Source organism: Lissotriton helveticus, chromosome 9, assembly GCF_964261635.1.
Source record: "Lissotriton helveticus chromosome 9, aLisHel1.1, whole genome shotgun sequence".
Taxonomy (NCBI): domain Eukaryota; kingdom Metazoa; phylum Chordata; class Amphibia; order Caudata; family Salamandridae; genus Lissotriton; species Lissotriton helveticus.
The window spans coordinates 955684702-955697679 of record NC_136070.1 but is presented as its reverse complement, the minus strand read 5'-3'; the positions used below and the strand labels follow the sequence as shown (position 1 = coordinate 955697679).

General features: G+C 46.2%; 1 protein-coding gene across 6 annotated transcripts in view; it reads left to right on the top strand.

Moving 5' to 3' along the window:
- C9H3orf62 (chromosome 9 C3orf62 homolog) overlaps window positions 1-12978 on the top strand; it is a 217094-nt gene that overhangs the window by 173967 nt on the left and 30149 nt on the right. For all 6 annotated transcript variants that reach the window (XM_078661225.1, XM_078661224.1, XM_078661223.1 and 3 more), the window contains one exon: window positions 2861-2952. In XM_078661225.1, coding sequence (XP_078517351.1) covers window positions 2861-2952 — 92 coding nt within the window. The remainder of the gene's footprint in view (window positions 1-2860; window positions 2953-12978) is intronic.

The window sequence follows — 12978 nt, the reverse complement described above, 5'->3', positions numbered from 1 at the left end:
TCTTAGACACTAGTATCTTTGTGAAAAATGTGGCTTATAAGTTTATTTGGCCAGTGGGTCTTTAGAGTGATTTTCTAGGTCTTTAGCTAGCTTTGGGAGGCATGTTATAATCTCTTCAGGTATAAAGGGATAACATTCCTGGTCTCAAGCAATGAATTGTACAGTTTTTCCAGTGATGGTATTAGGAATTCCCCCATATATTTATAGGATTGCCCAGTGGGATCATCTTGTCCCCAGGGCCGGACTGGCCGTAGCAGGCACCGGGCATTTCCCTGGTGGGCCGGAAGGGTGGGGGCCGGTTTGGACCAGTGCGGGCCATTTTTGTTACTGGGGGCCGTTTTTGCAGCAGTGCTGCAAAATCGTCCCCTTGTAACAACAGCGCAGCAGCAGTGTCGGCAGGATGCACCATCTCTGACATGACCGGGGTCCTAGCTGTCACCTACCATACTTGCACATCACAAAGACTCTGCCTCTGCACGCTCACAGAGGGCTTCACACTAGTCTTTTGTGCCCCTCAGACAAGCTGGAGCCAGGGCAGGAAGGCAGGACATTCCTGACACCTATTTAGCGGGAGGACTCTAGCAGCTTCTCCCACTTCAAAGCAGGCTTCACATATAAATAATGGACCCTCAGATCCAACTCCTTAGTACACATCTGGACCTGTGGAAGAATCAGAAGAAAGACAGCTGTGCTGCTCTACTGCAAGAAGGACTGCTACTCTGCTGCCCTGATGCCCTGCTGCCTGAGTGAGAACTGGGCCTGCATCTTGAACACAGGTCCACCAGAGTGACTCCAAGGGATAGTTGGCTGACCTCCTGATCAGAGCCTCAGGGACAGAAAAGGCTCCAACATCTTTGATACCTGCACCCAGACTCTGCCTGTTTTGAGTCCCACACACCAAAGTGGTGCCCCCCCCAGTCCTGAACTCTTAGAAGTGGGCCTGAAGGTGCCAGCCCAACTGTGGTCCTAGCAGAACCAGCACAGCGCAATGCACCGCCTCACAGCCTCACAATGCTCTGCAATCAGATTTTAAGATACTTTGTTTAGCGGGCCTAACTTGGTCCCTGTGTCCAGCCCGCGCTCCTTCGCCGTCAGCCTGAACTTGTGATTTGTCCCGGTCCTGCGCTTCTAGATAACCCTTCTTGGCGCTTTGTGCTTTGAGGCATATTTTTCTCTAAATCTTTAAAATTGCATATCTCCAGTTCTGCCCGATTATACTGATTGGCTGTTTGCCCTTTTGGTGTAGAATAATTTATTAAAATGTACTCTCTTTTTCGAAATTAGTGTGAGATTTTTCTGGCATTGTGTTTTCACTTTATTACTGTCTGTGTGCTGCATAAATACTTTACATATTGCCTCAAAGTTAAGCCTGTGTGGGTTTGTGCCCAGCTACCAGAGAGTTGAGAACAGGTTAATTTGGGGTTTGCTTGTGTTTCACCCTGACAAGAGTTGTGATTAATGCTTGAGTAGGGTATCACCCCCCCCCCAACCAGTTATCCAAGTTCCTACACAGGCCTTATTATCTTTTAGCGTTTTAAAAATAAATTCTCCTATCTCGTCTTTAGTGCTGTTCACCTCCTGCGTAATGATGGGTGGTATCAATGTCTTTAAATAGCTTCTAAATCAGTCTTATTCCTATAAAGCTTGAATTTAATTCCTCACTGCTTTTGTCACAATTGTAGGTCCTTACAGTTTTTCAAAATGTTTTGTCATCTATACTCTAGGTATCAGTCGATACACCTAGCAGATGTTAATGACTTGAGATTGCCTCAAGGAGAGGCACCATAGCATAGAGCATGCGATATGTAGTAAAATGGATTTTTCAGGTTTTATAAGAAGGCCTCTGTCATCTACACTTTTGTTTTTTCCCTATTATGAGTGGTGGCTAACACTTGTAGAGTTTACGAGGTAGAAGTAAATGTTACTTACCTGTATTCACAGTTCTTTATTAATAACAGGCCTATGTACGTTATTCATATATCCAATGTTAACTTCAAATTCGAACTGAAGCATCTTGTGGTTGGTGAAGGGTGTTCTGGGAAGGCTTAATTTGAGAAGGATCCAATACTGAAGGGTGACTGTCCATTTTTGCTTGTGTGGACTTTAGTTATAAAAATAATTTTTAACTTTAAACTCTAAGAGCCCAAATGTGTTTTGGAGATTGCTGAGATTCACAAAGAATAAGGCAGGGAAATAGTGCTTAGATTATGAATCACAAGACTACATTGTGCGTTGTTTGCAAAGTCCAGGACTCCCTTTTTGCAACTTTGCTCATTACGAATGTAGCATTTATATCACTGCTTTGTTCGGATTTTGGATCTTTTGTCACTACCTATTTGGTGTTCTTTAAAACATGTGCCAATCCCATTGTAAAACTTGTATAGTGATTCTTAACAATGTATAATTTTTAACCAGCATGAGCAATGAAGTAGTAGTCCTATAATAGGGTATTGTTAAAGCTGTATTGGTTGTAGTTACAAATTGTTGATGACAATATTAATAATGTTATAAGTTTATATAAATTGACAAATTCCATAGAAGTTGATTATATATGTAATTATATTATTTCAAAACCAGTGGTCTAAATAAACATTTCCTGACTGACTGACCATTGTGCTGCTTCTAACGGAAAAACTACAGGTGTACAAAACCTTGGTAAATGTCTGCTGTGGGGAGTCTTGGCACCTGTGCATCATTCCTAATGAGCCACAAGAAATATACTATGTTGAATAACAATTGTTACAGTGTAAATAACGTCCCTGTTATTGTTGGCCAAACAGAGTATTTGACACATTTGTCAATAATATGTGTATAATAAACTGTTAACAGTAGAGAAAATATAAATGCAATTTTATTGCAGAAAAGAAACAGACAGGATTGTGAAACAGGAAGTAAGCAAACCTCAGAATGCCTATAGTCAAGAAATCACAAAAGATCTCCTAGATATCATTGGTAAGTATTGAGAGTTCCTCCTTATTTGAAAAGATTTCAATGTGAAATTGTTGCATGACAACATATAGCTACAATGCAATAAAAGCTATTATAAAAAGACCCTTAAAAACAGTAGTACTGACCCAATTGCGTCTTAGTTTAATGAGCCCCTTTGGTGTTCTAGAGTGCATTATGTATCCCAGGTCGAGTTACCCGTTGCTTCTGAAAGGCATGAACTTGCTCTTCCAAAAGGAAGCATTGACAATGCCAACAGGTTGTGAGTTTTGGCAGTGCCATTGCAATACTGTTGCTTTGTCTGTGCTTTTTGCTGATGCTGTTCACCATTGAAAAAAAGATGTTATTGGTGCATTGCCGGAGCTGAACAGCACCAGCAAAAATGTAAAACAATCCCAATGATGAAACCATATGTATGCGTCATGGGGCATGCACATATATGAGTGTTGATGCTATGGCAGCCCCAGCGTCACCCCACATGGATGTACAATACCATTTTTTAATTAAATTATCATTCAAAGATAATGTGCATATGTCATGGAGTTGTAAATAAAAAAAATATATTTGAAAAAGTGCAAAAATGCAAATGCAGCTACCTTGATGGCTCTCAAAATAAATTATGTACACTATTTAAACAAGCATTTACAATGCAATGGTCTCGGCATTCTTAAAGTTAGAGCTATTGGCATTGCTCATGACATTTTTATTTATATTTTTGTTTTTAAAACATATAAATAAATGGCATTGTCATTTACAATGCCAATAGCTTAATTGCTCGCAAATGCGAGACCTATTGCATTTGCACCCACACACACAAAGCCACCCACACACACACATACAGAGCCGCACACACACACACAGACAGCCGCGCACACACATACAGACAGAGCCACGCGCACACACACAGACAGAGCCACGCGCACACACACAGACAAAGCCACGCGCACACAGACAAAGCCACGCACACACAGACAGAGCCACGCGCACACAGACAGAACCACGCGCGCACACACAGAGCCACGCGTACACACAGATAGAGCCACGTGCACACACAGACAGAGCCACGCGCGCACACAGACAGAGCCACGCGCGCACACAGACATGGTTACCCGCACACACAGACAGAGCCACGCACACAGACAGAGCCACGCACACAGACAGAGCCACAGAAAAACCGGGATGACAAGCAGGGAACAGAGGCACAGAAAAACTGGGATGACAAGCAGGGAACAGAGGCACAGGAAAACCGGGGGAACAGAGGCACAGAAAAAACGGGGGAACAGAGGCACAGAAAAACCGGGATGACAAGCAGGGAACAGAGGCACAGAAAAACCGGGGGAACAGAGGCACAGAAAAACCGGGGGAACAGAGGCACAGAAAAACCGGGATGACAAGCAGGGAACAGAGGCACAGAAAAAACGGGGGAACAGAGGCACAGAAAAACCGGGATGACAAGCAGGGAACAGAGGCACAGAAAAACCGGGGGAACAGAATGACATCACAGGAAAACGTTAGAGTTCCGAGACAAATGTAAGGGATCAGAGCCCTGTGAAAGCAGGGACAGAGCTGGAGACCAGCGCATTAAATCTTCGGACCGAACTGCGGTGTGCTGGAGTGCACCAGGGTGTGCTGGGTGCACTTTAGTATGCTTGAGTACACCAGGGTGTACTGCGTGCACTGCAGTATGCTCCCCCATGGCATGTCATCATACTATACGTCCTGAGGACATATTGACTAATATTTGTGGTTGTAATCCACTTAGACCTGTTCGACCTAGACATCCTAGAAGGCATCGGGTCAGGTCGGGGATAGCTAAGATTTCAGAACATCCGATAAATGAGGCAGGTTTTCTTATCAATGCCAGGTCTCTGGTTAAAAACAAGATAGCATTTAACGAATTTGTAGCACAGAGAAAGCCTCCCTGGGTCTTTATAACAGAGACCTGGGGTACGGACTCATCGGGTCCTGACCTAGTTGAGGCCATTCCTGATGGTTACGCCCTAACCAGAATGGATCGAGCTGGGCGCAGGGGTGGTGGACTGGGTATTTTATGTAAAGACTGCTTTACATGTCGTATTGACCCCCTCTTGCCCTTCTCGGATAACTGCGAGGCACTGTACTTCACTATACAGTTTGCTCCTTCAGCCTCCTTTGCAGGTATCCTCTGCTATAGGCCACCAGGCCCTAGGACAACCTTCTCCCACAAATTACTTACACTGCTAGAGCCCTTTATTAGTAGACCTAATCTCACCCTCCTTGGTGATTTCAATTTTCATCTGGAGATAGATGACGACAAAGATACTAAATCTTTGATAGAGGGTCTAACTACTTGTGGGCTGAGTCAACTGGTTGACGGCCCCACCCACCTCGCTGGACATACACTAGATGGTATCTTCTCAAATGATGCCAGACTGGTGACGGGAACTCCGATTCCCCTGCCCTGGTCCGATCACAGGGCAGTACCATTCCATCTTAACATGACTCCCTTTGGCCCCGACCAAGTGAATAGGAAACCATGGGAAATCCGGAGAAAATATAACGAGGTTTCTTACACCACCCTTGCCCCTTTCATGGCAGACATTAGTTCCCTCTCTCGCTCAGACACGAACGAAGCAGCTCTCGGTCTGCCGAATACCCTATCTAACGTAATGGACACTCTAGCACCACCCAAAAAAACACTACTCGGCTAGGAAGAGTCCCTCGTCGCCCTGGTTTTCTGAGCACCTAAGACTCCTTCGGCAGAAATGTAGGCAAAAAGAAAGAGCCTGGTATGCCTGCCCTGACTCACAGGGAAGAGCCAACATAAGCTAGCCCTAAGCGAATACAAAAGGGCCATAGTTGAGGAAAAAAAGATTTACTTCAGCAAGATCACCACCTTGCTGAAATCGTCGAGAGAGCTTTTCAAAATTATAGACACTCTGTTGATGCCTAAAATCATCGATTCCGTTGCTGAGTTACAGGAGCTCTGCGATAACATCGCGAGCTTCTTTCACACCAAAATCTCGGACATTTATATCTCCCTTAAAATCCTCAATTTGGAGTTGGACACCAAAAGGGCATCCCGGCCTCCTTCCCCTCTCCCCTCCTATAACAAGACCCCGGAACCAGGTTCCACTCCCAGTTTTTCTAGCTTTCCCCATCTGACTCAGGATGAACTCAATCGCCTTTTGAATGCCACCAAATCATCCTCGCCTCTGGACCCCTGTCCTTTAAAAATCCTGAAGGCATGTAGAGAGATTGTCCTTCCTCCTCTTCTAGAGGTTATGAATAGGGCCATTACTGAGGGGATCTTCCCTACTCCATGGAAAACGGCAGTTGTTAAGTCTCTTCTAAAAAAGCCCTCTCTGAACCCCGAAGTCCTAAAAAACTTCCGGCCCATATCTTTACTTCCAGCCCCGGCCAAGATACTCGAGGCCCACCTTAATCATCACTTGACCATCTACTTAGAAAGGATGAGCCTATTGGACGTCTCCCAACATGGGTTTCGCGCTACCCATAGCACCGAGTCTGCCCTTACTGTCGTGGTCAATAACATCCAATCTGAGGTGGACAGAGGACAGACCACTCTATTGGTGCTGCTTGACCTTACGGCAGCGTCTGATACCCTGTCCCCCTCAATACTGGTAGACAGGCTGAAGGGGATAGGGGTGGGAGGAAGTGCCCTTAATCTTCTATCCTCCTTCCTTCACCAGAGACAGCAGAGTAAAGCTTGGCAACTTTCTGTCTCCCTCCCTGGCCGTGCAATGTGGGGTTCCTCAGGGCTCTGCGTTGAGCCCCTTGTTATTTAACATCTATGTAACCCCACTTGCCGAAGTAGTAAGATCCTTTGGATACCAAATATTGTCATACGCAGATGATACTCAGATTATCGTCTCCACCACCCTACCGATAAAAGATGCTGCCTTCAAATTTCGAACATGTATGGAGGCAGTCTCGCAATGGATGGGGCGTAACTATCTAAAATTAAATGGGGAGAAGACGGAGGTCTTAATCTTTGGAGGAAGCCAGGACATCTGGTCGAAGGACTGGTGGCCCTCCTCCTTGGGAGATTGCCCACACACGACCAACTCGGCCAAGAATCTTGGAGTTCTCATAGACCCTGCTCTCTCCTTTGACCTCCAGGTCAATAGAACTGTATCCACCTGCTGTAATACCATCCGGATGCTGAAAAAGATTGCCCCATATTTATCGCCCGACGCCCGCAAACAGTCAACAGTTGCCCTGGTATCTTCCAGGATTGACTATTGCAATGCGCTTTATGGTGGCATTAACAAGAAGTCTCTCCATCGCCGCCAGATGGTTCAGAATGCCGCAGCCAGGATGGTCTTAAACCTTCCCAGGCTTTCATCTGCAACCCAGGCCAGGAAGGACCTCCACTGGCTACCTATACATGCCAGGATTTCCTTCAAGATTATCTGTCTGGCTCACAGGGCTGTGTTTGGATCAGGTCCCGAAGGTATCAAGACCCTTGTCAGTCCCTACACCCCTAATAGAACCCTCCGCTCGGCATCTAGAAATCTGCTTGCTGTCCCCAGATTCAAAAAGGCGAAATGGGGAGGAAGAGCCTTTTCCACTATGGCCCCGAAATTATGGAACACTCTTCCCCCCCGAACTTTCTAGCCAACCCTCCTTGGGGATTTTCCGTAAACTCTGAAAGACATGGCTCTTCTCTCAGTCTTACTAACTGCATTTCTTACTCTCTGTCTGTCCGTGCTCCTTGCGCCTTGATGCCCCTTGGGGTTAAGTATGCGCAATACAAGTTCCCAATTCATTCATTCATTCATTCATCTCTTTGCATAAGAGTTTTAACCGCATGCGTGCGGGCGGAATTCCGCCCGTACGCTGAGTTTTTTTAAATCGCATGTTACGTGACGAGCTGGGCTCGTCATGAGCGTGCGAGGAGGCTACCTCATGACGAGCCCAGCTCGTCATGAGCGTGGAAGGGGTTAACAGGGAATACAGGCTGCGTGTGCTTCCCTTTTGGTCACTTGTGTGATAAGGGAGGTTTTGGGGGGGGTGGGCGTCCGGAAGGGGTGGAAGTTCACTGATCTCCCTGGCTCCTGGGGTGCGGGCCCCTTCACCTGGCCTGCCGCTCACAGCTGCTCGTCGGGGGAGGGGGGAGCATGCAGAGCCCTCTGAACCAGTAAGGGGGCTCTTCACACCCCACAGGGAGGGGGGACGTCTCTGGAGCAAGAGTCGTTTCTCCCCTCACCCCTGGGGTAAGGGCCCGCCTCTGTCGCCATCAGGACAATGTCCCCTTATCCTCCCCGTGGAGAGGGGCTGATTGCAAAACCCCCATACCCAGGCCATTGTTGGATGTCTGACTCAGCCTCACATTCAGGCGCCTCAACACAACAACAAGGCGCTGGCGATGCTCTGCTCTTTATTTTATTTTTTTAGGTGCGGTTTTCTATAGCGCGGACTTGGCTCATGGGCTTTAGAGCGCTTTACAACAGAGCAAGATATGTGTCCAGGGTATCAAACAAGATACAACTGCAAATTAGTAACTGGAAAATAAAGTGTAGCCTCTGACCTTGCCAAGAGAAAGACATTGGAAAGTTTGAGTTAAATATACAATAGTTTTAAAATAAAAAAAGTTGTCGTGCTCTGTAATGTGTATCATTTTACAATACTATCTTCCACGCGGCAGTAAGGCCCCCGGCCCCCCTGCTCTCTGGAAGTCTTGAGGTGTAAGATGGCTCCATGCTCTCTCGGTGCTGGCGACCCACCTTCACACGACCCTGCTCTGGCCTGGAGCACGAGAGCAGACAGCGAAGGCACCCTAAACCATACACAGCTCGAAGCCTGAGCGCCTAGAAGAGGTTCCGCTCCCTGTGTGCGCTACACGAAAGGTGTACTCTGGTGTGTGCCCTTCATGCAGGGCTGAGCAGTGCACCCATGGCAAGGACAGAAAAGAACGAGAGTGGCTGAATACAGGCCCCTCTCTACACTGAGTGCAGACCCACGGAGACACACAGACATGCCCTTAACCAGGCCGCACTGTTCCCGCAGTGGGAAGCACCCCACAATCTCCTCACATCTCAAGCCTACCAGAGAAGCGCTGTATAGCATTTAAGTCTCCCCCCTACACTCGCATGTGCAGCAGCAGCTTAATACACCTCTCTCGAAGGGCAGTGTCTTCCGTAGAGACCAAACCTAACACCACCTCTGCTTCACTGGAACTCTTCACCACAGCGGCACTTATGACTGCTACGGGCTCAGTTCTCGCTACAGATATCCTAATATAAATAGGGGGCGGGACGAGAAACAGGGGGTTGGGGGGCTGAGCAGCGAGCGGAACGAGGAACAGGGATGGCAGAAAAGCAAGCACTCACCGGCTGGGGCGAGGACTCGGCGACTTCTTGCGGCGGCGGTCGGGGCAAAATGGCATAACAAAAGCGCCGCCATTTTCGGATTCGGGGGCGTGGTTTTGCAGTTGAGTGACAGATGACATCACAGAGTTAAAAACTGAAAAAAACACGCCCCCAAATCCGAAAAAGACGTGGCTCGAACTGAGTGACGCCCCTCTCCTCCAATGGCTGGCCAGCATTTACGAGGCCAGCCAATGGAGAAGAGGGGCGGGTTCAAGCCCCACTGTAGGAAAACATTAAATCTCGGGCTTACGCAGTGTGACGCTAGGCCAGAGACCTAAAAATGAACATGACAGGGTGGAGCTGATAATGGAACTACTGACGAGAGGTGGGACCAGATAGGATAAGGAGGGTGTTGGAGGAACTTGGAAGTAGGGAGTTGGGCACAACATGGGCAGTGTGAGGTGGTGTCGATTTGAGTGCAGAAAAAGCACGAGGAAGAGAGCAGTAAAACACCTGCACCAGCATGGAGTGCGAACAAGAAAAAAGTAGTTCCTTGATGTGGAAATGTGCAAGGGTAGAAGTCATTCAATCAAAAGGATATAAAATAAGCTTTTCCCTGGTGGGACAGGAAGAGGAAAAAGTGTCACTGAAAAAGAAGCAAGCACATGAAATTAACAGGAAAGCCAACCAATGGTAAGCAGTGGACTGATCCAAAGTCCACTGTAAGTATTGTTCTTCAGTATGTGATATTCCTCATACCTATGAGCACTAGGAATAGATTAACAAAGCAGAAAGAACTTTTCAGAAACAATTATTGACATAATGAAACACTGTTTTTAGAGAAGCCTGATTAAGAACCCATGGCCTTATTATGATAACAAGTGTAAAACATGCCTGACATCCGTAATATGCAGCTCACTAGACAATTCATGGTGGAACTTGGGCCAGGTCTGCAAAATCTCTTAATTGAAGATGGAGTGTAAATTTGCTTAATTAATCTGGCCATCGGATTAGAGGTAATATAATCATGGTGGACTGTGGGTGCATTATCACAAATCGTTGCTAGAACCAAGTCACAAATAACTATGTTGGAACTGACCATATCCTTTAACATATGTTTGGCCTTTTTTTTACTAATTCACCCTACCTGCAACTTCACTTAGGGGTTTCATAACCCTGCAGTAGCATGACTTATTGGGATTAATTTTGCCACTAGCCTCTTTTCCCTCAGAATTTCTCCATTAGGACCTCAACACCCCACTTCAGCATCCATCCATCCCTCAAAGTAACACTTTGCATGTAGAAACACAGTATCCAGCATTTCCATCTCTGTTTTCCTTAGGTCTACCTGTAAGGTATAATGGTGACCTGCAAGCCTATATATTCATATGTGGAAATGTTGTCATAGTTAAACTTTATTGCCATTTCAATAATACAGCAGAGCATGGGAACATCTGGGCCGAAGACCACAATTGGGTTGTAAAATGGGGCATCCACCACGCCATACATCAATGTACATTTATCCATATTCATAACAGCAAATGGAAATCATACATAAGTGCTGTCATTGAAATAGTGGTACAAAAGGGGGTGGTGATGGACGGAGCATCTGAACCAATCAAACACTCACACCCAGTCAAAAGATCTGGGTTTAATCCATCACCGTTCTTTAGCCCACTCTGCCACCCCAGTTCAGACATGGCCATATGCAAATCAGTCTGACCCTGTGCCTCATGGGAACAGTCCAGCCCGAACTGCCAAGCCATGCCTTCCCTGGACTGGAAACAAGCTTCCGAGGACCGGTTTCTGGCATTACAGCCGTCATCAGCCCGGCTTGCTTGAATCCAGTGGCAAAGTGAGCAAGGGACTCACGTCTGAGCATACCCTGCCACACTTATGGCGGCCAAAGCGGTACAAAAGGGGGTGGTGATGGACGGAGCATCTGAACCAATCAAACACTCACACCCAGTCAAAAGATCTGGGTTTAATCCATCACCGTTCTTTAGCCCACTCTGCCACCCCAGTTCAGACATGGCCATATGCAAATCAGTCTGACCCTGTGCCTCATGGGAACAGTCCAGCCCGAACTGCCAAGCCATTCCTTCCCTGGACTGGAAACAAGCTTCCGAGGACCGGTTTCTGGCATTACAGCCGTCTTCAGCCCGGCTTGCTTGAATCCAGTGGCAAAGTGAGCAAGGGACTCATGTCTGAGCATACCCTGCCACACTTATGGCGGCCAAAGCGGTACAAAAGGGGGGGTACCCCTTTTGTACCGTCATTGAAATAGTAGCCTGTCCAGCTGGTCCATATTTTGTCATGTTTATGTGGACAACCACAGTCCTCATAAGCGTATTTATCAAGAATTCTTCATCTGTCATGCCCTGCCTTCCATTTTCCCAGACGAGGCATGTTAGTCACTCTCCATGTACAGGCAAATTCCTGATTGGCTATCATCAGACCAGGGCAATAAATAATTTATTGTTGTGTGCATTATGTTGCCTGTATTTCCCCCATGTTGTTCAGCAAAGTCCATTTAAAAGAGAGACCTATTCTCACATAAGGCACTGGCAACTGCCTACAAATGCCTGTGGCGCATTCTGTACCCCATACCGAATGCAGCAAATCACCTCGGTCTTCACAGCACTTCAGAAATGCAGGCTCTGCTTCCTACCATATTCTCTATAATTGTTGTTATAGTATAGCCAGAGGAAATGTTTAAACTGTTTAAGAAGGAGTCGAGTTGCGATAGCAATTTCCTTAGGGATCATAAGTGTACCTTGCCTTTTATTGTCATTAATCTGACTCAAATATTTTTTCATTCCCTTTTTGATTGTGAGAAAGGATCTTTTCTATGAATAAACAATATTCTTTATATTTGGGTTATTTTCTAAGTGAGTAGGTGAGAAGTGTGAGTCCCTAAAAATTATATTCAGGATTTTCTATGTAAATACCATGTCAATGCGTGTCCGGACTGTTCCACCCTCTTACTTGACAACATAAGTGAATCCCCACATACTGGCATCTGTTCTTTTAGTCATTTACCCCACTCCATCTCACAGTTAGTGCCCTCCCCAGAGAACTGTAACTGGTTTTGTAGCAGGGGGGGATGTCCAATGGCCCCCATCAAAGTATAGAAAACACAATGGACCGACAGTGCCAGAGACCACTGCTCGCAGGCTTAGGTTAGATCAGACTTGGTACTGAGTATGCAATCATTTTCACCAGAAGGTAAGCCACTTGATAATATGCAATGAAATCAGCTTTTTCCGTAGTGGGATTTGCTGCATTTTGCCATGCTGACTTTAAGCATTCTGTTAATGCAGAGAAAGAAAAAGATTATTGCTGTTAATCATTTAAAAAATTATGTGGGGACTTTGCATGGGATATTTTGCAACACATAAAGTATCCTGTGAAGCACAATAATTCTGACATGGGCAACCCAGCCCATGAGTGAAATCAGCAGAAGCATCCAAAGTTGGGTGTTTCTTTTCAGTTTTTCTAGCTATGGGGATATGTTCTTTTCTCAAGCCAGCTCTCGAATCTTAGAAATCTGAATGCCCAGATACCTAATTTCATCAAACACGTGGTGTGGGAATAATGTTCTATCCAATCGTCATCAGAGGCCCCTCTTTCAGTAGGTTTCTTCCAGTTGTCCTTAATATGACCCAAATTCATTCAGTAACTCTGTGACTGGCCTGATGTCATAGGATTATGCAAT